The sequence below is a fragment of the Callospermophilus lateralis genome, chromosome 4 (assembly GCF_048772815.1).
Source record: "Callospermophilus lateralis isolate mCalLat2 chromosome 4, mCalLat2.hap1, whole genome shotgun sequence".
NCBI lineage: Eukaryota > Metazoa > Chordata > Mammalia > Rodentia > Sciuridae > Callospermophilus > Callospermophilus lateralis.
This window is the reverse complement of record NC_135308.1, coordinates 47,709,408-47,737,084: the sequence shown is the minus strand read 5'-3', so window position 1 is coordinate 47,737,084 and position 27,677 is coordinate 47,709,408. Positions and strand designations below refer to the sequence as shown.

Genomic DNA, 27,677 nt, shown 5'->3' with positions numbered 1-27,677 from the left:
GCGAGGCTGCGGGGGGCGGGGTCTCCGCCACCACCTCCGCAGCGGGCCGAGGAGAGATGGCGGCCGCCGAGGGGGTCGGAGAGGCTACACAGGGTGGTGAGCCCGGTCAGCCGGAGCAGCCCCCGCCGCAGCCGCACCCACCGCCACCCCAGCAGCAGCAGCAGCAGCAGGAAGAAGGGATGGCGGCCGAGGCCGGAGGAGCAGTGGCGTCCCCTATGGACGACGGGTTTCTGAGCCTGGACTCGCCCACCTATGTCCTGTACAGGTAACGCCCCCGAGCCGGGCCGCGGCGGAAATTCTGCCCCGGTACAAGCTTCCGGCCTCTGTTCTGCCGAAGTTTGTGCGGCCCGGCGGGCTGGCAGTCCGAGAGGTAGCTGGTTGGTTGGCGCCAGCCCGAGACTCTCGCGCTCCTTCCCAGATTGCCGCTTCCCGGAGGCAGCGCTGACCCCCGAGAGACATTGCGGAGTCCGGGCGCCAGGCACGTCTCTGTGGCTTCCCGCAGGCTTGAATGAAACGTAGAAACTACAGAACACCGGACAGCACTCTTTTAGGTGTCATGATTCATACACTTAAGAAATTTCTCGCTCTCTTCTATAGTCCCAGAACGTTATCCTGTTAATGACCATAATGAAAATGGAAGGGTTAGGGTGCGGTTTTTATAGAATGCCAAGAAAATAATTATTTAATAAAGAGCCAGCTTTCTCTTTAAAAACCAGCTATACTGGCTTCCTGCGGTTTGTTCTGCCGTATTAATAAAGGGTATAAGAATTTCAAGGACTGAGACCTTTTCATTTAACCATTATTTTCGCCCCTGCTGTCTCCAGGAACTGAGTTAGGCCGGGAGCGTGAAAATAGAATTGTTACCTAAATTCTCATATGCATCTCCTACTCCTGGTCCCTTGTACTAGCAATATGAAGGTACTGCTGTAACTTTCTTGCCTCTTTTCCCGATCTCTGCCAACACCCAGTCTAATCCCCATCTGTTCCTTGTGTTCAGATAGTAATGTGGATTGCCGAGTTCTTGGGAAGCTGCAGAAACAATCAGAAAGTCCTTCTGTCTTCTGTAGTTCAACCTAAACCCATTAGATGGCTTATTTGCCTTGTTTTTATGAATGAGTGAAAGTCACTATCTAGTTTTCTTTTTTGTTGGAGCTAATATTTTCCGATTTAAATTGGTTTGTTTCTGTAATCTTCAGCCTCCTCTTTGGATTGTGAAATGCTCAAGTTTCTTCACATGACTGTCTAATTTCCCAGTGCCTAAATGACAGTCTTATTTTTCTCATGCCATTCCATAGACTCTAGGTTTCACATCTCAGGTCATTGTTTCTCCTGTGTTTCTTCCTGTATGAGGGGCACCATTTCAAGATTGTAAGCTACATATCTCTGCTGTGAAATAGCTGATGAGTATAGAGAGGTAAAGAGTGGGTGAAAGAGCCAGGCACAGTGGCACACACCTGTAATACCACCCACTCCAGAGGCTGATATAGGAGGCCAACCTCAGAAATTGAACAAGTTTTCCGAAACAGTGAGAAACTGTTTCCAAATTTAAAAGTTAAAAAATGGGCTGGCAATGTAGCTCAATGGTAAAGCACCACCAGATTCAATTCCTTGTACCAAAATAAATAAAACAAGAAAGAAATAGAGGGTGAAAGGAAGAGAATGTAAGTAAAAGACAGTTAAAATAAATTTGATCACATAGGGCAATTCACATTGAAATTTCTGTAAGCACCTATAGTTGCCACTCTACTGTTATTTTAGCTTGATAATGAGTAATATTCATTGAATGCTTATTATATATTGTGCATGTTTTAATAGCATAGTATTTCATCCTCAAAATAGCTTTCTAAGATTGATTAATAATGTTATCTCTGTTTTTTTAAAGAAGAAACTGAGTCCCAGAGAGATTAAGTAACTTTTTCAAGGCCACACAGCTAGTAAGAAGTATAACTGATATTCCAGTTTAGGCAGTTGTTAGATTCCAGAACCTGCTCTCACCTTTTGCTACATCCTTAGCCCTAGAACCTGCTCCCTTAATGGCCATCAGGGCCATCTCTCTAGTACACAGTAGATTGTTTACTTTGATTTTAAAATGTCAGTCCAGACTGGCTGCAGTGGCGGAGCCTTATAATCCCAGTGACTCAGGAGGTAGGACAATCACAAGTTTGAGGCCAGTCTCAGCAATTTAGCAACCTTCAACAACTTACCGAGACCCTGTCTTAACATAAAAAATAAAATCCCTGGGTTCAATCCCCAGTACTGGGGTGGGGATGGGATGGGGCAGGGGGTCAATTTATAGTAAATTATTACTCAGATTTTAAAAATTGCTGACTGATTCCAGTCTTATTAGATCAATGAGATTGATTTCTAAGTTGTATACTTGCTGCAAAAATATGTTTTGCCACTTCTAAAACTAAATTTGAAAATGTTGATTTATAAGCTTTTTTAAATGTAAGATATCTGTAAGTTACTAGTGTTAATGTGTGATTATTGCCATTTTTGAAAATGCCAGTTCTTCTAATGTGTTTGAATGTAATCACTGAAAAAAAAAATGTATATTTTCAGGGACAGAGCAGAATGGGCTGATATAGATCCAGTACCACAGAATGATGGTCCAAATCCAGTGGTCCAGATCATCTATAGTGAAAAATGTAAGTTTATTTTTATTAGGAAAAGGTCTATAAGTCAAACATTGTTTCAGTGTCAAATTCACAACTATGTAGCAAGATGATTGTTAGGTTTTTGTCTAATAAGGATCTAAATTACTTATGATGAGTTGATTTTTTTGTGGGTTTTTTTTGTGATTTATTTTTGCAATTTAAAGTTTTATTTTGTCCAAAGAATGGAGATATCCTAAGTGATGAATGTTACATTATAATACATAATAGCTATTATGTGATTGTACTTTTCATTTGCTGTTTAATCTGTGTGTTAGATAACAAATGAGTTACTGTTTTATTTAGAAAAAACTTTGGTTGCTGAAACATCAGCATTTTTAAATATATTTTGACAATGAATGTTAGGCTCAGTTGGAATATGTTTACTGATATTAAAATGAATGGATTATTTTCTTTGACAAAGTGTCATTCTTTCCATGATGAATGTTAAAATGCTTTGTAAATTGAAGGTCATACAAATGTTAATTGTTAGTTGTTCTAGGAAAGGGTAAATGAATAAAATGGAATTCTGGTTTTGTAATTTTGTGTGTGTGTATGGTATTTTTTTTTCACTTAAAGGTTTGTTATCCAAGATCTTTCTTCTTTTACAAAAAGCATATATTATTTATTTGCTGATTAGGAAATAATGGCAAGAAAAATTTTAAAAGAAAGAATAGTAGTGTGGGGTTTGTCCTATCAAATATTAAAAAGTACTACTAAATAATTAATGTGGGATTAGTATACAAATAAAGAGATAAATAAGGACTAAAAGTAAGTTACCAGAATATATGAAAACTTAGTATAGGATACATTCCATACCTTTATAAAAAAGATAGATTGATCAAATTAGTTTGATACAGTTGGCTATGTGTGTAGATAAAAGTTGAATTATATCCCTATCTCATAGCCTTTTTTTTTTTTTTTTTTTGGTAGTGGGGATTTAACCCAAGGGTTCTTTCCCACTGAGTAACATCCCAGCCCTTTGTACTTTTTATTTTGAGACAGGATCTCACTAAGTTGTTTAGGGCCTTGCTCAATTGCTGAGACTGTCCTTGAATTTTCGATCTTCCTGCCTCAGCATCCTGAGTTGCTGGGATTACAGGTATGTGCCACCATACCTGGCTCCTATCTCCTATCTTAATGAATATGAAAATAACATGTGAACTAAAGTTCTAAAAGTTCTATTATTAGGCTAGAAGTAAAATAATTCATTAAGGATAAGATCAAAATGTATAATTATATAAAAATGCAAAATTTCCATATTTTGAGATATATGAACAAACAGTTTACTAGAAGAAATAGAAATATCTATGAAGAATTTCAGCATTACTAATAATCAGAGAAATATAAATAACTTTTTCAGATTGATAACTACCTATAACAAAAATGTTGGGGAAACTGATAAAATCATACATTTGTATTGGGAGTAAATTATTAATCTATTGTGGAGTAGACAGTACTTCAAATTCTTATATATGCCATAGTTAGCAATCACAAGGGACAAATATAAATAGGTTTGACCTATCAAAAATTACTGGGTTCGGCTGGGTTTGTGGCTCCATGGTAGAGCACTTGCCTAGCATGTATGAGGCCCTGTGTTTGATTCTCAGCACCACATATAAATAAATTAATAAAATAAAGTTCCATCAACATCTTAAAAAAATTACTAGATAAACATATCAAAATTTAAAGTTACATGACAAAAGAATCCATGAACAAGTTAAAAAATAAGCAGCAGTGTGGGAGAAGATTATATGGTAGAAAACAAGATTGATATTTAGTATTAAAATGAATTCCTACAAAAGGATAAGGAGACTAACAAGGTAATCCCAAAAATGGACAAAGGGTATAAACTGGTAGTTTATGGAAAAGGAAATTCCACTAGTCATTAAACAGGAAAAATCCATCATTATTAGGAATAAAATATATGGAAATTGAGAATGTCATTTTTTACCCATGAGTGAAATGGCAAAAATTAAAACTATTAAGATTCATACATTTCATACAGCTAGCCATTTTAAGAATCACTGTGGTATAGCTATTGAAATGGGAAATTTTTAGATCTTATAACCTGGCAGTACTGCTTCTAATTATATATTCTGGATTCATTTTGGCACATGGCACAACAAGATATGTGGTAGGCTTAGAATGTAGATTTTAGCCAGGCCACCTGGTTCAAATTCTGATTTCACCATATTGCTAGTTCTGTAACATTGAACAAGTTATTTGAACTCCCTGGACCACTCATTGTAAACTCCCTGGGCCACTCTTTGTAAACTCCCTGGACCACTGTAGAGGCCAGTGGTAGAAACTATAGATTGAGTGAATTATTCACATAAATAATAGAGCAGTGTCTGATTCACAGTAAACACCATATATATTTGCTGTTAAAATTTGCAACATTTTTTTTAAAAAGCAAGGTATTAGAAACCACCTGTATATCTTTTAGATAAAAATAAAACTTTTGTCATATAATCAAATACTACATAATATTAAAAAGTTTTATATCTATTATGGACAGATATTAGAAACAGTTGCATGGAAAAAAGTTGTTTTGGAAACTTTGAGTAGGACAATATATTGTTTATTTTTGGTACCAGGGATTGAGTCCAGGGACACTCAATCACTGAGCCACATCCCCAGCCTTTTTATTTTTTGAGACAGGAACTCACTAAGTTGTTTAGGGCCTCACTAAGTTGCTTAGGGCCTCACTAAGTTGCTGAGGCTGGCTTTGAATTTGTGGTCCTCCTGCGTCAGCTTCTTGAGTCGGGATTACAGGCATGTACCACTGTGTCCAGCAAAGTTTATAATTTTTAAATTATTTAAATATTTTTGTTTGTTTACTTATTTATTTTTTCAGTACTAGGGATTGAAATGCTTCACCACTAAGCTACATCCCTGGTTCTTCTTATTTTTTTATTTAAGACAGTCTTGCTTAATTGCTGAGGCTGACCTCCACTTGCCTCAGTTTCCTGAGTGATTGGGATTATAGGTGTGCATCACCTTGTCCAGCAAAAGAATATTTAATATAAAATGAAAGCTACAGAAAAAACTTAATGAGTATAAGATTCTATTTAGTTAGAGGTTAGTCAGCAATTTCTGATTGATTTGGCTTCAGTTTTATTTTGCTATTTACATTGAATTGGCTTTTGCTTTACTTACATAGAAACCTAAGATGCTAGAGCTGTGTTACCTGATGGTCACCCAGTTAATTATTTTATCAGTGTGCATATGTGTAGTATATTTTATGCATATACATATATATAATATATTTGTGTGTGATATATGAAAATATTTTTATCAAGTTAACGTGTTATAGTAATCATTTTATTTATTATAAATTTAAAATTTCTTTTTTTTCTGAATTATTAGGTATTGAACCCATGGCTGCACACATGCTATGCAAGCATCTATACCACTGAGCTACATCTCTAATTCTTTTTTTGTTGTGAGATGGGGTCTTATTAAGATTTGAGCCTTGCTTTGAATTTGATCCCCCGCCTCAGTCTCCCCAGTAGCTGGGATTATAGGCGTGTGTCAGTATGCCTGGATTAAACTTAGTTTTTTAAAGTTAGTGTTTAAAAGTCATCTGTGCTCCTAAGTACTCAGGAGGCTGAGACAGAAAGATTGCAAGTGAGCAGCCACCATAGGCAACTTGGCAAGGCCCTGTTTTAAAATTAAAATAAATAAATAAATAAAAAGATTTGGGAATATGCCTTAGTACTTGATCCTGGGTTCTATCCTTAGTGCCCCTTCTCCCCCAAAAGATACTGTTTAGAAGCAGGTAATCTTTGTGTATCTTATACTTTATAAAGAGCTAAAATTGTGTATATTCTTATCTGATACTTTCAGTGTGATGGTTATAGTCTGACACCAAATGGTTTTCCACACCAGGCAGTTCTCTAATTCTCAGTAGACACTAACTAGGTGTCCTACAATTTCCTTCAGTTCTAACATTAATTCCTAGAGTTAGCACACACACCACAGGTCAAGGACATAGTTCTATAAGACTCTTCTCTACTGTAAATGCCACTCACAGGTCATGAGTTCCCAGATTATCTGCATTTTCTGTCCTACTTTGCACATATAAGAGTATTTATAAGAAAAAACTTCCTAGAACTCAATTTCTTGAATCATTGAATATGTAAGTTTTGATTTTTAATAGATATTACCAAATAATTTCCCATAGAAGTTTATACTAGTTTATACAATCTATAATAATACATGCATGAAAACAGCAAGGGCCAAAGTGTTGAGTGTGCTATGATCTTGTTGTAAAAACTGAAGGATGGAATGAAGTATGCAATTGTATATGCTTAGCATATATTTGGCAGGATATATTACAATCAGTTAACAGTGGTTTCTGGAGAGGAGGACTGGGAATTTAGTAGAATGGAAATTTAATGTGAACCTTTTATACTCTTGAGTTTTCTGCCATTTTACTATATATTTTTTCAGTTAAGAATCTGATCAAAATAAGAAAAACAGCTATGTGAATGTATTTGAATACTGCTTTTAATTTTACATAAAATCTTAAGGAGATTTGCAGTTTGGCATTAACCCATTTAAGTGCATATAAATAATAAGCATGGTTAGACCTGTGTAGCTTGTGTGTTGTGACTGTGACACTGAGTATTGTTGGGGTGGCAGTCACAGTCATTTGATTCTATTTCACTTACTGATATAAATGTTACATATGTAAATAAAATGTCTTTCTACGTAAGTACAACAGCTTTTATGTTATAGTGTTAATTTTAAATAAGAAAGGTAGTCCTAATGCAGTTGTGTGTTCTATCTCCAGTTAGAGATGTTTATGATTATTTCCGAGCTGTTCTACAGCGTGATGAAAGAAGTGAACGAGCTTTTAAGCTTACCCAGGATGCTATTGAGTTAAATGCCGCCAATTATACGGTGTGGTAAGTAATACACAACTTTGAGATATTTTCTGCTTACATTTCTCAGGTTTTAGTTCAAATGACTTTTCTTTATTTAACTGAATTTTAGTTTCTGTCAAAATAATAATTCACATATGGGTGTAAAAGTCAGAAGTTGAAGGGAGAAAAATCTTTTCCCTATTTCTTCCCACGACCAGGGTCCCATTCCCCAGAAGCAGCACCTATGCTCTTGTTTTACTTTTCTTTTGTTTGGAGACAAGATCTTGCTATGTTACCCAGATTGACCTTGAACTTGTGATTCTCCTGTCTCAGTCTCCTGAGCAACTGAGATTATAGACTCATGCCACTGTGCCCACTTAAGTATTTCTCTACTTAATTTCTGTATGTTAGATAATATGCTTTGCTGTTATTTTTATTTCTTTACATTTTAAAACATTTTAGATGATATCTGTTCGTTCCTTGAAGATGAAGTGTTCATGTACTACTTTCTTCCCTTCATCACAAATTAGTTATCAGTTCCTAGTTCATACTGAACCACATTTCATAGTATATTCACATATCCCTTAACAAATAGCCTTTTTTGTTTGGTCTGATTTTCTTTGTACCAATAAGTAATTCATCTCCCAGACATTCTGATTTATGTAAATGTTTTATTATTATTGAATATAACAGGTAATCCTTGCATTCCATTTTTCCCCCCTTCATTTGTTTGGGTGCTACAAATGGAGTCTTTAGCTCTTTCATCTGTTTAGTCTTCTATTTTCCAAATCCCACATCTTTCTCTTCCTTGACTTACTTTCTCATTTTAAAAACAAAGTTTTGAGTTTTTTGGTTTTTATGTTTTTGCGGTGCTGGGAATTGAATCCAGGGCCTTAGCACTTCCTGGGTAAGCACTCTATCACTGAGCCAAATTGCTAGCTTTACTTTCTCATATTGTAGAAGGCATACTTGACTAGAAGAAAACTTATGGATGGATGTGTGGACAACAGTGTTGGAGATTATACATTAGAAATCTTAAAATCTTCCTTCAGCTTTATTAGTAGAATTCTACATTCAAAATCATTTTCCCTAAGAAGAATTTTACAACTGCTTTCCCATTTCTTTTGCCTCTGTGGTTCAGGTGGAGAAGATTCTCATTTCTTTATTTGAACCTTTTTCTCTTTTTTAAGTTCTAGGAATTTTTGTATGTTCTTTAAATAATTTCTTCTCTGTTTTCTGTCTTTGGAATGACTTTTAGTTGCATGTTGTACCTCCTAGATTGTGTTTTCTTTATTTTTATTCCTTTTTTTAAAAATTTACTTTTATGATATTCCCTCAGTTTTATCTTCTAACTCTTCTATTGATTTTTAAATATTTTTGCACTCATTTTTAATTTCTCAGAGCTCTTTTTCCCTTAATATTTAAGAAAAGACATCATCTTGCTTTTTGAGTCCATGAATGAAATATCTTTCTGTCTGTTGTTTTAGTCTCTTTCATATAAAGGTTTTTCTATAAATGGTTGGTAATTCTTGGTTCTCCTTTTATACTCATAATGGAGAAAGGAAAAAGCCTGATTGGAACCCCTATGTGTGGCATGATTTATCTGTTATAAAGTTACCGAGATGGGGATGTGGCTGTTTTGAAACTTTTGCGTATCAGTTTTTTTTTTTTTTTTTGTATCAAGGATTGAACTCAGGGGCACTCAACCACTGAATCACAGCCCTTTTTGTATTTTATTTAGAGACAGGTTTAGCTGAGTTGCTGAAGCTAGCTTTGAACTCAAGATTTTCCTGGCCTCAGCCTCCCAAGCTCCTGGGATTACAAGCATGTGTCACCGTGCCGGGCTCAATATTTTTTTAAGTCTTTTTCTTAATGTGTTTCTCCAAAGAGGATCCATCTAATTTATTGTCTAAGAAAAACATTTGCCTGCCACAATTCTGGGGGATCAGGCAGGGAAATATGTTAGGAAAGTTTCACTGTTTAATGTATCAACTTTGTTTTCCTTTTTCTTCTTTTTTTTGGGGAGGGGGGAACAAATCAGCCTGTTAGACAATTTCAACATTTTTTTTAATCTATTCTTTTTTTTTTTAAATTTTTTTTGAAGTTGTAGATGGACATAATGCCTTTATTTTATTTGTTTATTTTTATGTGGTGCTGAGGATCGAACCCAGTGCCTCTAACATGCTAGGCAAGCACTCTATTGCTGAGCTACAGCCCCAGCCCTTATCTAGTCTTTATTTTATCTTGTTTTAATTTTTTTCAGTTTTGTATATTAATATTTTAAATGTGTTTATTTCCATTCTTTACCTCACCGTTCTTTGAATGTACCTAGTATCACTTTCTGTTTTAGGTTTTTCTAGAAAATTAAAATTGTTTCCTGCTCAAGTCAGGAGATGTCACCTTTCTGATCAAGGTGAAGGGAAGGATTGTGGCTGCTAAGAATGTTTCTCTAGACCTTGCTCTATTTTTCTGCCCCACTCTTGACTCCCAGTTTTGGAAAAAAACCAGTACCTTCAATTTTTGAAACTTTATTAAGGTTTTCACTACTGTTGACAGGTTTATATGATTCCTCCTGCCCCCACCTGCTCCCCAGTACTTGGCATAAATCCAGAGTTTCCTGTGTGCTTAGCACTGAACAACATCCCCAGCCATTTTTATTTTATTTTGTGATTTTCTTTAAGTAGCCTGGATTAGACTTGAACTTGTGACCCTCCTGCCTAAGCCTCTGAAGTAGCCAGAATTATAGGCATGTCCCACTGTGCCTGGCCTACATTGCTTTTCTAAGTCAGTTAAAAACTTGTCTGTTTGCTTACATTTTCTATATTTTCTTTACCTCTTATACTTGCTGTGGTAACCCTTTGCACCATTTGTCCTTGTGGATTTATATCTTCTGTATTGCTTTAGTATCATTTTAGTGGGGTTTTATTTAGGGAATAAGAGTAAACCTATTTAGTCTACCATGTTTAATTGAAGTCCTCAGTAGGATATTCCATTAGTTTATGGCTCTAATATGTACTTTCTTAAATTTTAAGAAATTACTGACTATATGGCACAAAGGAACTTAGAATGCATCTTAAATTTTCTTAAGAAATATATCTGCTGTTTTTTTAAACGCACTATACCTGAGTTCATTACCCATATTAACCAAGTGTTTGCATTTATATGCTCTATTAAGACAATTTTCTTGGGCTGGGGATGTGGCTCAAGCTATAGCACGCTTGCCTGGCATGCACGGGGCGCTGGGTTTAATCCTCAGCACCACATAAAAATTTTAAAAATAAATAAATAAATAAAGATGTTGTGTTCACTGAAAACTAAAAAATAAATATTAAAAAATTCTCTCTCCCTCTCTATTAAAAAAAAAAGACAATTTTCTTTAATAATAGTAAGAGAAAAATGCTGTAATCTCATATTTTGCATTTCATTTTAAAAGATAACTTTTAAAGTAGGTTCTGAACTATTTGTCTCTTAATATATATTGAGTTGCAAATTTTTGAAAATTAGTTTACTAAGATTAGACCAGTACTGTCCATAGAGAATTTCAACAAAATGACTTGACTCCACTTTCTCTTTAATTTCAGAAATTATATTTGCTTCACTTTTTTTTAATAATCTGAAATGAATTACAAATATTTTGATGGTGGTTCTAGAAATAGAATATTTGATAATGTTTATAATAGAATTAATTATTATATGACTAATATAACCTACATGAGCTAACTTTTCTATATAAGGAAAGAAATGTCTTTGCTCTTTGTATTATATAACACATGTAATCAGAGTATTACCTGAAAATAGAATTTAGTTACCTTTTCATTCCTTAAGGTTCCAAAATCTACTTTTTTTCTATCATATTTGTTGCCTTTTACTCTTTTTTTTACTTTAAATGCTGGATTCATCCAGTTACCAGATAGTTGTATGAATATGGACAATTTGTGCACTTAAATTAAAAATTATTTGTTATATAAAATAACTGACAAAAATTTGTCTTAACCATATTGTTCTTTTAGCTTTATTTCATACTGTTGATAGGCAACTTAATTGGAGTAATGAGACTTTCTATGCTTGATGTTTGCTGTAGGCATTTTCGGAGAGTTCTCTTAAAGTCACTTCAAAAGGATCTACATGAGGAAATGAACTACATCACTGCAATAATTGAGGAACAGCCCAAAAACTATCAAGTTTGGTAAGATAGAAATGTTATTCTGCATAGGTTCTGCTAGTAGATGATGATATAGTAAAAGATTTTTTTCTTGTATTTACTTATTTTTTGCCCTCCTGGGGATCAAACCCCAGGCCCTTGTACATGCCAGGCAAGTGTTCTACCACTGAATATCATCCTAAGCTTCTTTATAATTTAGAATTTTACATTGGGGCTAATGTTACCTGCCCCACAGGATTGTTAGGAGGATTGTTTGGATTTTGATCTAGAATGTTCCCAAAAGGCTGATGTGTTGAATACTTGGTGTTCAAAGTTCAGAGGTGGGGCTTTTGGAAGTGATTAGATCATTAGGGCTCTATTGCCACTGATGGATTCATAGGTGAGTGGACTATTGGAAGGGGATGAAAACTGTGGGAGATGGGGCCTACTTGGGGGAATAGGTCCTAGAGGATGTGCCCTTGGAGACTACATCTTGTCCCCATCCTGCCCCAGCTCCTTGCTAGTTTTGCTCTACTGTGCCCTTTTGCCATGATATTCTGCCTCATAGAGGCCCACAATCAACAGAGCCAGGTGGCCATTTACTGAAACCATAAGCTAAAATAAATCTTCCCTTCGAGTTGATTTTCTCAGGTATTTTTTCACAGTGAAAAGCTAACACAAGGATTAAATGAGAACTATGTTGAGTGATCAAAATGGTGTTTGCTCCACAGTTAACATTCAAATGTTTAGCTGTTATTATTATTTGAAATTTCAGAATCACTGTGCAGTTGCTGCTAATGAGAAAAAATGTGAGTAAAAATATCTGAAAAATGTTTTCTAGAATTCTGGATATAGCTCAGTGGTGGAAAGCTTGCTGAGCATGCACAAGGCCCTGGATTCCATCCTCAGTACTGAAAAAAAAGCTTTCTGTTTGGTGTATTATAAAATGACTTTCTAATATTTAATCTTTTATTCATTTGTTTATTCACAGGCTTTGTATTAGTGCTGAGTATACAAAGGCTTTGTACTAGTGCTGAGTATATAAAGATGACCAAGACACAGTCTGATAGGGAAAGCAAATAATAATATCAGTTACTTTATAAAGCAATGCAAAAAATATAATGGTAGAATTTTTCAGCATATGCAAAGATAAGAGTATGGAGATTGTTAGGATGGGAGTAGTGGAACACAATAGGGGAAAAGGGAGGAGTCATGGAGCAGGGGCACAAAGAATAAATAAGAAAGATAATTTGAATGGTGCCCAGTCTCTAGTGTGAAGCCTATGAATGGTAGCTATTGCTGCTGCTGTTATGATTGTGGTGTGGCAGTAAAGAAATTATGCTGAAGTAGAAGAGGCAGCATGGCATACTACCAAGAGCTCTTTCCACTTTCTTGTGGATGGACCTTTATTTTGTTTATTTATATATAGTGCTGAGAATCAAACCCAGTGCCTCACACATGCTAGTCAAACACTCTATCACTGAGACACAACTCCAGCCTGAGCTCTTTCCACTTTCTGTGCCACGAACTGCCTGCTTAGTATACCTGTCTTCTCAACTCCAAAATGAAGTTGCCACCATTTTATCTTCTCTCAGCATAATGTCCTACACACACACACCACACTATCCTTATGTGAAGATTTTAGGAAGACTTCTGAAGAAAAACCTCTGAGGCAAGGAAAATATTCTTAGTAGAAGTATGGAAAAGCAGCTTTGTATAATTCCATGTGTTTTGTGGCCCAGCTGAGGAATATTCTGCCCAAATATTAACACAAATCAGTATTTAACATGTATATTGCTGATTAATTTTCAAAGAATTAGAACATAATAGACCCAACAGCGAATAACTCAATATTATTTGACACATGGTAGGGTAGCTATTGTACAGATTTCTATTTGTAAACAAATTGACCTCTGAAGCTTTTTTTTTTTAACTAGATTTTTGCATTCCTAAGAAGTTGCTTTATAAAATAATTGTTTTATTGGGGCTGGAGATGTGACTCAAGCGGTAGCGCGCTCGCCTGGCATGCATGCAGCCCGGGTTCAATCCTCAGCACCACATACAAACAAAGATGTTGTGTCCGCTGAAAACTAAAAAATAAATAAAAAATTCTCTCTCTCTCTCTCTAAAAAAAAATATATATATATTTTAAAAAAATTGTTTTATTGAGAAAAACGAGTTTAGCTAGAGAATTAATGTACCCTGCGGTTTTGTTTTATGTTAAGGTGTTTTTATATAAAAAAAAAGTGCTGCTATAAAATTCAGATATCAGGCATTCTCAATATAATTTAGTTTTTGGCTAAAAAGAAAAAAAAAAACCAACTTTTCCTGGGTGCTGCAAACACTGCCATTAACACCTTAACAACCATTTTTTCTGAAAAGCAGAACACTGACCCACCTAAAGCAACTAATTGCTATTAAAAACTCAATAATGTTTTAATTTTTGTTGTTGTTGTTTTGTTTTTGTACTGGGGATTGAACCCAGGAGCGCTGAGCCATATCCCCAGCTCTTTTTATTTTTTCGTGAGACAGGGTCTTGCTAAGTTGCTTAGGGCCTTGATAAATTGCTGAGGCTGGCCTTGATTTGTATTCCTCCTGCATCAGCCTCCCAAGTAACGATAATTACAAGCGTGTGCCACTGCACAGAGCGTAGTTTTGATACATTTTAAATTGCCCACTCTACTTGTTTCCATTATAATAGTATAGTGAAGTAATAAGTTGATAACTTTTTATTAAATTACCACTGTGAGATATTATGTTATAAACTAATTCCCTGTGTTTAATAGTCGTTAAATCTTGAATAAATATTAGAGAGAACATCTTGATATTTTGTTCTGAGCAGTCACTTTGATATACTGAAGGATCCAATTCTTAACTTTTTCTTAAATTATAGAATTCACCAGGAACCTGAAAAGTAAAATGCTTTCTAGTGTTCACTGACTTGAAAGATTTCTAAAATAAGTTCAGTAATCTCTCTCTTTAAGAGGATTTTCTCCTTGATTATCTTGCCTTCTTAATATTCTGTAAGATAAATTTTAAAATTTTCAGTGTATTTAGAGTAGGTCACCAATTAAGCACTAATGTTTTCCCTTTTTTTTCTGTAACTCCTGTTCACATTAATATAATGAATACAGTAGATTTTTTTAAAAATCAATTTTGAGATATAGTTCACATATCATATGTTCATTCATTTAAAGAGTATGTAATTCAGGGGCTGGGACTGTAGCTCATGACAGAGTGTTTGCTTAACACGTGTGAGGCACTAGACTTCAGCACCACATAACAAATAAATAATAAACAAAGATATTGTGTGTCCATCTTTAACCGAAAAAATATTAGAAAAAAAAAAAAGAGTATGTAATTCAGCTGGGTGTGGTGGCGCACACCTGTAATCCCTGCAGCTTGGGAAGCTGAGGCAGGGGGATCACGAGTTCAAAGCCAGCCTCAGCAAAATTGAGGCGTTAAGCAACTCAGTGAGACCCTGTCTCTAAATAAAATACAAAATAGTGCTGGGGATATGGTTCAGTGGTTGAATGCCCCTGAGTTCAATCCCTGGTACCCGCGCCCCCCCCCCCCCCCAAAAAAAAAGGAGTATGTAATATGTTTGCAGACGTGGCAGCCATTGCCACAGTGATTTTTTTTTTTGTACAAGGGATTGAACCCAGGGCCTCACAGGTTAGACTCTACCACTGAGCTATACTTCTAGTCCTCAGAGTAAATTTTAGAAATTTTCACTTATAGATTTCTGTAACTGTTTTAGCTTAAGGAAATTGTAAAAATGGAACCTAATATAAAACTCTTAGTCTTATCCTAATATAGAAACTCCTGTTTTGACAGACCTGCAACTTGTAGCTATTTATTCCCTAGGGTAGAATTGAATTTCATTGTACTAACTAGTGGAGTGAAAAGTTGCTTAAATGGTGGCATTTTGAATTTAGGGAAAACTGATAAACTATTTAAAATTATATTTCATAAAATAGTATCACATTTCTTCTAGTCTCTCCTATAATGTCTTTTTTTGTTTCTTTGTTTATTTTTAGTTGTAGTTGGGTACAATACCTTTATTTATTTTTACGTGGTGCTGAGGATCGAACCCAGGGCCTTACTCATGCTAGGCAAGTGCTCTACTGCTGAGCCACAACCCCAGCCCTCTTGTAATGTCTTTTTGTTTTTTTTGATACCGGGGATTGAACTCAGGAGCATCCCAAGCCTTATTTTGTATTTTGTTTAGAGACAGGGTTGCTTAGCACTTTGCTTTTGCTGAGGCTGGCTTTGAACTCGAGATTCTCCAGCCTCAGACTTTGAAGCCCATTACAGGCATGTACCACTGCACCTGGCTTGTTTCTAAATCCTAAAAACAGAATTTTGTGATTGTCAAAAGATAACTGTACTTCCAGGTTTACTTCCATCTTTATGCCTTACGTATCTAATTTTACACACAAATTACTGTTTTATATTTCTCAACCCTTGCTTAGTGTTCTGAAAATTTTCTCATTTCTTTTGTTAGATTTTCTCTCTAGTAGTGTCTTTAATTAGATATGAATATTTGTTTCTTGAATGTGTTTCCACATCACCTAGTATAACCCATGTAGATGATTTGTTAGCTTGGGTAAATTAACACAAAATTTCTTTCCCTTCTCTGGGTTTCAGGCACCATAGGCGAGTATTAGTAGAATGGCTAAAAGATCCATCTCAGGAGCTTGAATTTATTGCTGATATTCTTAACCAGGATGCAAAGAATTATCATGCCTGGCAGCATCGACAATGGGTCATTCAGGTATTACCTTTCTTTTTATAGAATTTTTCAGAATTTTATTTTGTAATTTAAATAATTAAAATTAGTATTAGAGGCTAATTAAATTTCCAAGCCAAAGCACACATGTAGATCATTACACACAACATTATAAAGAACTGTTAAGATACTTAATTAAAATGTGTGACATTCTTCATGGTGGTTAATGTTTATAATCTCTTGAGTTGGTTAGTGAATAGGTTCATGTTAAAGAAGAATAATAGTAAACTGATAAATATTTAACACATTTCAGATTGAATTCTCATCACCTCTTACATTTGTTAGCAAATTGAACATCAAAATTAGTAAAATGTTAATATATCAAGAGCGTGTATTAAGGTTTTTGCATATATAAATTTCAGAATATGGTCTTATCATAACTGTTACTTATTATATATTGTATGTCTACCCCTCTGTTAAATTTATGCTAAATTTTAAATAAAATAGTTACAACTTTCACACTAGACATTGTATTTATTTTAGCAAACAATTTTATTGTTTCCTATAAATTTTTTCCAGGGATTGCTATTTCATGTTTTATTCATTATAACCAGAGCATTTTACTAAATATTTTTTACTGAGAATTTTTAACTTCAAATTTAATTAATTATATATTTTATAAAATTTTTATTGAAATTTTTAATCATTTAAAGTGCATGTTATACACATACCCTATCTACTACCATAACAACCTGAGAAGTAGAATATTATTAATATCTTTGAAAAGCCACATTAGCCAGTGTGTTTCTTACTGAAATTATGAAAGATTTCCATGAGAAAGACTCCAAAATATCCTTCAATTGTTGCTTGTGCATTTTTTTTTTTTTTAAGCTGTATATGAACACACAGTATCTATTTATTTTTATGTGGTGCTGAGGATTGAACCCAGGGCCTCACACATGTGAGGGAAGCGCTTTACCACTGAGCTATAGCTGCAGCCCCTGTACATTTTTTTTTTTATGATTTTTTTTTAGTTGTAGTTGGACACAATACCTTTATTTTATTTATTTTTATGTGAGGCTGAGGATTGAACCCAGCGCCTCGCACATGCTAGGCAAGCGCTCTACTATTGAGCTACAACCCCAGCCCCTGTTGCTTATACATTTTTATAAATAAAGTATGTATAATTTTCTGTCTTGCTTTTACTTTTGGTATATTATGGTTTCATATATTTTCACAATACTTTTTAAAGATAAGATTAATTTTACCAATAATGAAATTCTGAAAACTGAAGAGAATCTATAAGATAATGTTCTTTTGGGGGGTGGGGGAGCGTACCAGAGATTGAATTCAGAGGCATTCAACCATTAAGCCAGATCCCCAGCCCTATTTTGTATTTGATTTAGAGACAGTTGCTTAACGCCTCGCCATTGCTGAAGCTGGCTTTGAACTTGAGATCCTCCTGCTTTAGCCTCCCAAACTGCTGGGATTACAGGCGTATGCCACTGTGCTCAGCTACAAGATAATATTCTTGAAATAACTGAAGTTGTAGAGAAAACAAATCAGTGGTTAGGAGTGATTAGGCAAAAGTGAGATACAACCTTAAAGAGATAGTATAGGACACTTTCTATGTGGTGAGGGAATAATTCTGTATCTTGATTGTAGTGTTGCTTGCGCTACACATGGGGTAAAATTGCAAAGAACTGTATTCTACCTCTACTAACACCCTGGCCTTCACTGTATATACACAGATGAGAACACATAAAATCTGAATAAAGTCTGTGTTTTTGTGAAAAATAATACACCATATCATTTTATTGTTTTGGGGTTAAATTTTAGTTGGTAAGATAATGCCTTTGGAGAATCTAAATGAAGGGTACACAGGACTCTTTCTTAATTATTTTTATTATCACTTGGTAAAACAGGGACCATCATACTGAAATTCATCCTTTTTCTGTTATCAATAAGAAATATAACTCCACTTTTTCATAATGTCCCCACTTCTGTAACATTTGTAAGTTTTAACAGTTTTCCCTATAATTTTTTTCTATTAAAGCAGCATTATGCCAGGAATGGTGACTCATGCCTGTCATCCCAGCAGCTCGGGAGGCTGAGGCAAGAGGTTGCAAGATCAAAGCCAGCCTAAGCAACTTGATGAGACCCTATTTCTTTCTTTCTTTCTTTTTTAATATTTATTTTTTAGTTGGACGCAATATCTTTATTTTATTTATTTATTTTTATGTGATGCTGAGGATCAGACCCAGGGCCTCTCACATGTTAGGCAAGTGCTGTACTGCTGAGTCACAACCCCAGCCCGGTGAAACCCTTTTTCAAAGTAAAAAAGGTCTGGGGATGTGATTCAGTGGTTAAGCACCCCTGGGGTCTATCCAACAAGAAAGAAAATACTTAGAAAATACTTAAAACAAAAAACCCAGTTTTTTAATGTAAAAATTTGTTTGTAAATCCAATCTTAGATATTTCTTTCTCTCTCTCTCTCTCTCTCTCTTTTTTTTTTTGGTACGAGAGATTTACCCAGGGGCCCTTAACCTCTGAACCATATCCTGAGCCCCTTTTTATTTTTTATTTGAGACAGGGTCTCGATAAGTTGCTTAGGTCCTCGATAAGTAAGTTGCTAGGGCTGGCTTTGAACTTGTGATTCTTCTTCTTCAGCCTCCTGAGCTGCTGGGATTATAGGTGTGTGCCACCATGCCCAGCTAAATTGTATATATTTCTCTACATGTATTTTAAAGGTAATTTATCACATGTACATTTTTAATGCTGTTCTTTTGCTTATTGTAATATCAAATCAAATTCATATACTATGTATAATGCTATGTATAATTAATTACTTATTCTCTTACTAGTGAGTTTGTTTTTATTTCCCCCTCTAATTTTTCTTTGGTGACTTTTATCTTGACTTTTTGTATATTTTTTCCCAGGATCTATCTCCAATTTAGTTCTTTTTTAAAGTATATTTATTAGTTGTTGATGGACCTTTATTTTATTTATTTATATGTGGTGCTGAGAATCGAACCCAGTGCCTCACACTTGCTAGGCAAGTCTCTACCACTGAGCCACAACCCCAGCCCCAGTTTTTTTTATTCCCCTCTGTTTCCTTGACCTGTGACTGTTCCCTCTCTCTACATATGTGGTAAATCCTTTTTCTTCAGTTCTGTCTTCTTAGCTTTACTCATGTTTTATTTTTACTTATTTTTTTGGTGGTGTGAGGGTCTTGTATGTTGTTCAGGCTTGCCTTGAACTTGTGATATTCCTACCTCAGCCTCTCCCATAGCTGGAATTACAGGTGTGCATCACCATACTCTGCGTGATGTTTTGTTTTTAATATTTACAAATAATGGGACATTTCTAATTGTGTTTTTAAACAACTTTCTTTTAGGAATTTAAACTTTGGGATAATGAGCTGCAGTATGTAGACCAACTTCTAAAAGAAGATGTGAGAAATAACTCTGTCTGGAACCAAAGATACTTTGTCATTTCTAATACCACTGGCTACAGTGATCGTGCTGTATTGGAAAGAGAAGTCCAGTAAGTAATGTCCTTTACTTGCTCATTCATTAAAAATCTGAATGCCTACTATGTTTCAGGCATTGGGAATAAATCAAAGACCAAGATTGCCCCAGATCCTATAATCATGGAACTAAAATTGGACAGAATAGAAAGATGAAACATATAGTGATAAATTTACAAATAATGTAGTATGCTTCTATGTTTAGTGTCTGAAGTTTTTTGAAATATTGTTGCTACTAAAGATTGGAAATAAATCAGATTTTGTAGTGTCCAGGAAACTTTATTTTACAACTATCTCATTAAATCTGTTGCATTTTTGATAATAGTTTCCAGATGCCATGTTACTTTATTTAAGGGTTCTGGACCAGTTCAGTCTTGGTTATCTTTTATACTGTGGGATATTTCGTTAGCACTCCTTGCTTTCAACAAAAATTTCTCTAGACACTGCCCAGTGTCCTTTTTGGAGCAAAAATTCATCCTCATTTGAGAGCTTCTATACAAAAAGCTATTATAAGAACTAGAAATTTCTGAATTGTCCTAAATTTGTGTATTATGTGTATAAATAGCAATAACCATTTTTTTCTGGTGTAATTTGCCATTTTGTCTCACTGTATTTGACAATCTGAATGTGGATTTTTTAAAAAAAATTTGTTTTAGTTATACATGGACACAATATCTTTATTTTGTTTGTTTATTTTTATGTGATGCTGAGTATCAAACCCAGTGCCTCAGATGTGTGAGGCAAGTGCTCTGCTACTGAGCACAATCCCAGCCCCTGAATGTGGATATTGTTTTTAAAGCTTGATGAGCTCATAGTAAAATTTTAATTACAAAAGTTCTTTTAATTATTGTTGGGAAGAGCAGATTTATAGCACATCTGCCTGTAATCTCCCTTGACCCATTTTTTTTCTCAATTTAAGGCAGCTAACTCCTCTCTTATCTTTTCTATATAAGGGTTCCAGTGGCATATATTTTTTTTTCTTTTTAGTGTTGAAGATTAAACCTAAGGCATCATATATTCTTTACCACTGAGCTATATCCCTAGTCCCTAGCCCATATATATATATATAATCTTTTTTTTTTTTTTTTTTTTTTTTTTTTTTAAGGCTTTAGTCCAGTATCCTCCATTCACTCTCTGCTCCAGGCTTTCAGACCTACCTCTCTTCCATCTGAAGCTGCACTGTCCAGTATGCAACTATTAGCAACATATAGCTATTTAAATTTAAATTAACTACAGTACCACAAAATTTAAAATATACTTCCTCGCCTGGCACGATAGTGCACACCTGAAATCCCAGTGGCTCAGGAGGTTGAGGCAGGAGGATTGTGAGTTCAAAGCCAGTCTCAGCAACTTAGTGAGGCCCTAATAAACTCAATGAGACACGCTGTCTCTAAATAAGATACAAAAAAGGGCTGGTGATGTACCTCAGTGTTTAAGTGCCCCTGAGTTCAATCCTTGGCACATATACACACACAAAAAAAAACACACAACAAAAAAATTGTTCCTCAGTTGCAGTAGTCACATTATTTCAGGTACCCACATGTAGCTAGTGACTACTGTACTTGACAACATAGATAAAGAACATTTCCAGCATCAAAGCAAGTTCTTCTGGAATTTACTGAAATGATTTTATTAAGCCAACCTAAAATAGTGGAGTTTAAGTAGAGATAATTTATACTTTGTCATTTAGCACTCTCTATTCCCCTTTGTATTCTCCAGTCCTTTTTAAAATATTTTAATTTAGAGACAGAATCTTGCTGAGTTGCTTAGAGCCTCACTAAATTGCTGAGGCTGACTTTGAATTTGTAATTCTCCTGCCTTAGCCTCCCAAGCTGGGATTATAGGCATGTGCCACTGCACCTGGCTGTTCCATGTATTTCTCTTTGCATTGGATTTCTTGTCAAAAAATAGAATGCTTCAGGTTATTTTATCTTGAATTGATCCAATTGAGAATGGATTTCAAATATTGTATATTCCTAATTTGCTATGTCTTATTTCATTACTTCATTAAAATTTATTTTTATTTTTTTTAGTTGGACACAATATCTTTATTCATTTATTTTTATGTGGTGCTGAGGATCGAACCCAGAGCCTCGCATGTGCTGTGCGAGTGCTCTACCAGTGAGCCACAACCCCAGCCCCAACTTCATTAAAAATTGAATGTGACTGGCTCACTTCTGTAATCCCAGTGATTACAGAGAGGTTGAGGCAGACGGATTGTAAGTTCAAGGACAACCTTAGCATTTTAGTGAGGTCCTAAGCAACTTAGTGAGACCATGACTCAAAATTAAAAAGGACTGGGGATATAGCTCATTGGTAAAGTACCCCTGGGTTCAGTGTCCTAGGGTTCAGTCCCCAGTACAAAAAAGAAAAATTGAATATGAAGTTTGGAAAATGCAAGTCTTTTAGCCTTTAGAGGCAGATCATTAGTCATCTGTTATTAGATAGAAACAGAAATAATCAGTCAAGAATGTAAGAGCTTTCTATATTTAAAGTTTTTTTTCCCCTCAGGATGTGTAGAACAAATATTTTAAATATTGGTAGTAGCCATACTTCTAGAATTTATAGTTTATTAAGTATATTTTTAACTTTATAGATAGGTGTACCTGATTATGTTCCTCAGTTTTTTTCCTTTCATTAATTTTTTTTCCTATGCGGTATAGTTATCAGGGGACAAATATACTGAATTATATAAAATTATAAAAAATTAAAAATTGGGCTGGGGATGTGGCTCAAGCGGGATGCGCTCGCCTGGCATGCGTGCGGCCCGGGTTCGATCCTCAGCACCACATACAAAAAGCAAAGATGTTGTGTCCGCCGAAAACTAAAAAAATAAATAAATATTAAAATTTCTCTCTCTCTCTCTCTCTCTCTCTCTCTCTCTCTCTCTCTCTTTTAAAAAAAAAATTAAAAATCAAAATCTCTTATTCTTTTTCCTCTTTCCTGCCACTCTCTAGAATGAACTATAATTATATACATATATACATGGATTTATAAATAACATTTGCAACCTAGACAGTGACATATAGGCATTGATTTTTTTCACTGAATGTATCGTGGCCATTGTTTCCATGTGAATAATGGTCTACTAGTACCATAGGTTAGGTATCTTTTATGCAGAATACTTGGGACCAGAAACATTTCAGATTTTTGGAATGTTTACATATATATATATATGATCAGATATGTGGGAGTTAGAACTCAAATCTAAACACAGAATTAATTTATGTTTCATATGTGTCTTATACACATAGCTTGAATATAATATTATACATATTTTTAGTGCACCTGTATTTTGACTATGTGGTATCATGTCAAAGCTCAAAAAATTTCAGATTTTGGAGCATTTTGGATTTTGGGTTTTCAGATTAAGGATGCTCACTTAATAATTATAGGATTTATGTAACATTTACTGTACGCCATAAATTCCTATTTAGTTCTCATAACAAGTCTCAGAGATACTCATGAAGAACTTGAGTTTTCAAGTAATTCTGTAAGTAGGATTTACAGGTGGGTAGTCTGACCTCAAAGTTCGTGTTTTCACCATTAAAATAGATGACACATTAGTGTACATTGCCAAAGTGAAATTAAGAATCTTCTACTAGGACCAGCTAAGACCTACACAGACATAATTTTCCAAATAACTGAAAAGGTTAGGTCATGTCAGGGTGGTTAGAAAAATCTTTTCATAATGTTAAATGAGTTTGTTACTCCTGTGAAAAAATTCCTATTGTAATAGCCCCAAAGCAAGAACAAGATCACTAAGCTTCAGTCAGTTCTTTGCTCATGTGAAGCATAGTTTTGTAGATTCCTTAGAATTTGTGGCAGTTGCATCTGAATTATATTTAATAATCAGGGTAAAGAGAAGAGAAAGGAGTAGGGAGTATCCATTTTGACTGTGAAATCACATTATAGTTTAATAGTAATTTTATTTTGAAAGGTAAGGAATATGTACTTGTTGTTTAATTTTTATTCTTTGTATTATTTCCACCCTACTTTTAATTATAGCTCCTAAGATTATGTTAATTACCCTTTTTCAGTGACTGAGGACTTAATGGGCATAAATAGATGTTTGACTTTTTTTCCTGGATTGTTTTACCATTAAAAAGAAAGTCTCCACCTTTCCTTCAAACAGAAAAAAATATCTTTCATATTAATTTTCTTTCTTGATGTGAATTAAAGCTTTATGTCAGTTAAGTGTTATTCCTCGGAATTAGACAAGAAATATGGGAGGGAGGAACTATCTTGAGTAGACAATTGCAGTTTTGGGAGTTCTCTAATTTAGATATGAGCTAGAGCGGTGGCAAGGCCAGCTGAAAGAGATGTATGTGGAGTCTGACACAGCAAAAACACTTTCCTAGGTTTTGCCACATTTGTTCAAATTGTATCTGATTGTTGCACTGCTCTTTTAAAATTACACACTCATTTGTGGGTTCTTTTCTTACAGATACACTCTGGAAATGATCAAACTTGTACCACATAATGAAAGTGCATGGAACTATTTGAAAGGGTAAGAAGTTATTTTTTGCTGGAGATACACCACACACACACACACACACACACACACACACACACACACACACACATACATATATAAATAAAAGCTGCTAATATATATATCATGGAATATATACCTAATTAGATTTTCTTATTTTTTTGGTACTGGGGATTGACCCCAGGGGCTCTTAACCACTGAGCCATATCCCCAGCCCTTTTAAAAAATTTTTATTTTCAGATTGGGTCTTGCTAAGTTGCTTAGAGCTTTATTAAGTTGCTGAGACTGGCTTTGAACTCATGATCCTCCTGCCTCAACCTCCTGAGCTGCTGGAATTATAGTCATGCACCACCACATCCAGCTCTTCTAATTAGATTTTATTTAAAAGGAAACTAAAGATTTTTTCTTTTTTTGAATCTAAGAGCAGAAGCATAATGATAATAATGGCAATTCCTAAGAACTGTGCCCTCTACATTTCTTCTCTTCACCTCCCAAGCACATACCAATTTTTTTTTTTTTTTTTTTTTTGATACTGACGATTGAACCCAGGATGCTTAACCACTGAGCCACATCCTCAGTCCTTTTTATTTTGAGACAGGATCTCCCTAAGTTGCTTAGGTCTTTGCTGACTTGTTGAGGCTGGCCTGGAACTTGTGATTCTCCTGCCTCAGCCTCCCAGGTGTCTGGGATTACAGATGTATACCACCATGCCTGGAAAGTAATGCATATTAAATTATATTTATTAATCCTCTAGGGTTTTTGTGAAAAATTAGAATACAGACACTTAGGTTCTGCCCAGCTCAGGAGTACAATAAAGCACAGAGGACTGTTTACAGATTACACAGATGGGTGGCCAGCATTTCTGCTTTAGTTGCTAAAGGTTTCCAATTATAAATCTTAACAGAAACATTTCACTTGTCTGGCACTGACATAGCCAGGCTTACTGTTGAATTTAAGGCCTTTAAGGAAACTGGTCCCAAAGAGCACATTTTGGAATCCAGGCACATTTAGAGATACGTTGGGAGTTGGAACCTATAGTCCCTGAGGAGTTAAAGAGATGAGGAACCATCTCAAGAAGAAACAGGGACATTTCTCCTTCATCTCTCTTCACTTAAAAGATTATTTATTTTCTGCTTTAATTTAATATGGTGCATATTCACATTATACATGATTACTTTTAAACTTTTTTTTGATCTCTTGAAGATTTTAATGCTGTTTTCTCAAATAATAGTTTCTATAAAATTTTCTGATTTATAGTAAAATGTACTAACTTAAAACATGTGCTATCTCCCACACTTTTTTGCCTATCATTTTAAACTGAGAACTAGGTGTTTTTAGCCCAAGAAACATTATGTCTTGCATACACTTTAACTACATATCTTAGGAATAAATGAAATCTGTGATATTTTGGTAACTCTTAGTGTATATAAAATGAAAAGCTCTGTCAAAATGCACTTTTCACTGGGAAAAAATAAATAAAACCAATAAATGGATCTACACAAAACAAACATTAACATTGGTAGTCTTAATTGTGGGACAATCTATAACAAGCACATTTGCCTTTATTTACCCAGAGCTGCTCAACTTTCAAGTTATGAATTTTAAAAATCTTAACAGATTTTATTATGTTGACATTTGTTTCTCATTCCACATCATCTTCAGCCAAGCTCTGAGCACTTAAAATTCTCTTAATCATTGGGAACTTAGTCAGAAGCATCTGTAACACTGCTGGTGGAAGAGTTTGCTGTAACACTTAGTGACTGCTATGGCTGTCTACACACAGCAGTTGCATTTGTCAGATGGTCCACACCTTTCTCATATTCATGTTCCCACAGCCTGTTAAGTTGGGGTTGCTCATCCTCTAGTGGTTGAAGTAGATGCAGGAAGGGCTCCCCCACATGCTGGCAGTGGTGGCGCTGTTCCAGCCCACCATCTTCTCTTGGTGCAGCCATGTCTCTGTGGGCACTGGGAACAAGGCTTGCCACCTGCCGCTCTGAACTTTATTATTTTTTTAAACTAATTTTACTCAGCTCCTAATTATCCACGATAAAACTCACATAATTTAAAATTTTCATTTTGTTTCAGTGTCATTTATTCAAAATAAGTCTTCTTTCTTGCTGTGTTTCTCTTTGATCTTTCTGTTGTTTTTGTTCTTCTCAGAATCAAGTATTATTTTCTTTCAGGATTTTGCAGGATCGTGGTCTTTCCAAATATCCTAACCTGTTAAATCAATTACTTGATTTACAACCAAGTCACAGTTCCCCCTACCTAATTGCCTTTCTTGTGGATATCTATGAAGATATGCTAGAAAACCAATGTGACAACAAAGAGGACATTCTTAATAAAGCATTAGAGGTAAGCTGGTGTGACTCAGTATTTTTCTCTTAGGCATCTCAGAATTGGCTGTACCCATTACCAGTAATATTCATGCCCCTTTTCAACATAGGTATTCAGAATTCAGTGTAGGGTTATTTCTGGTTTAGGGCAACATCTTTGTCAATGGTGAACATAGTATATAGTATGTAACTCTACAGTGTGTCCATTTGACCATGAACAGAGTTAAATTGTGTTGTTTCAAAGGCTTATTTACTTTAATAAATTTTTATTTTTTATTTTTAGTTATGTGAAATCTTAGCTAAAGAAAAGGACACTATAAGAAAAGAATATTGGAGATATATTGGAAGATCCCTTCAAAGCAAACACAGCAGAGAAAGTGACCTCCCAACAAATGTACAGCAATAACATCATCCAGAAGAACTTGATGGAATGCTTTTATTTTTTTAAGGGATTCTAATGAGGAATTTGAAACTAGAGCGATCATTCCCTTACCTGTGGCCTAAATATGCATTGCACAGGTATTGCTTTTTAACAAGAACTAAGTGTGATGTTCTTTGGGTGCTGCTGCTATTCAGATTAGCTCTAAGAAATTTGATTCTTTTTAAAGTAAAGTAATTGGAGTGGGGGGGGGAGAAAAAAATGTCCTATAAAGGAACTACCACTTTTGTAGTCTTACCAACATTTGCTCTAATCCCTTAGCATCAACTCTTCCCTAAAGGATTTGTATCAGTAAAGACTGCAGATAACTTGTATGTAATGGATTTGAGGTAACTTAAATTTTGGTTCAGTAAGCAGGGGAATACAGCTGTTACATTAGAGCTGCTATGCTACACTCACAGTATCTTGCTTTCACTGTAACCAACTAATGCCAAAAGAATGGTTTTATAATAAAATTACAGATGTATTTAAAAACAA

At 35.0% G+C, this 27,677-nt stretch overlaps 1 protein-coding gene across 1 annotated transcript; it reads left to right on the top strand.

The window, feature by feature from the left end:
- Fnta (farnesyltransferase, CAAX box, subunit alpha) lies at positions 1 to 27,677 on the top strand. The gene is made up of 9 exons (XM_076852459.1): positions 1 to 265; positions 2,563 to 2,648; positions 7,456 to 7,570; positions 11,610 to 11,714; positions 16,320 to 16,446; positions 19,799 to 19,947; positions 24,378 to 24,440; positions 26,609 to 26,780; positions 27,045 to 27,677. Exons 1-9 carry the CDS (start codon positions 57 to 59, stop codon positions 27,165 to 27,167), a joined length of 1,149 nt encoding a protein of 382 aa, XP_076708574.1. The 5' UTR covers positions 1 to 56; the 3' UTR covers positions 27,168 to 27,677.

Bases quoted from the DNA above. Each gene is read 5' to 3' on its own strand.
- Fnta (XM_076852459.1), top strand. From the start codon at position 57: ATGGCGGCCGCCGAGGGGGTCGGAGAGGCTACACAGGGTGGTGAGCCC. The intron at 7,571-11,609 runs GTAAGTAATACA...TGTTTGCTGTAG, and splicing joins GCCGCCAATTATACGGTGTG to GCATTTTCGGAGAGTTCTCT. The intron at 16,447-19,798 runs GTATTACCTTTC...ACTTTCTTTTAG, and splicing joins ATCGACAATGGGTCATTCAG to GAATTTAAACTTTGGGATAA.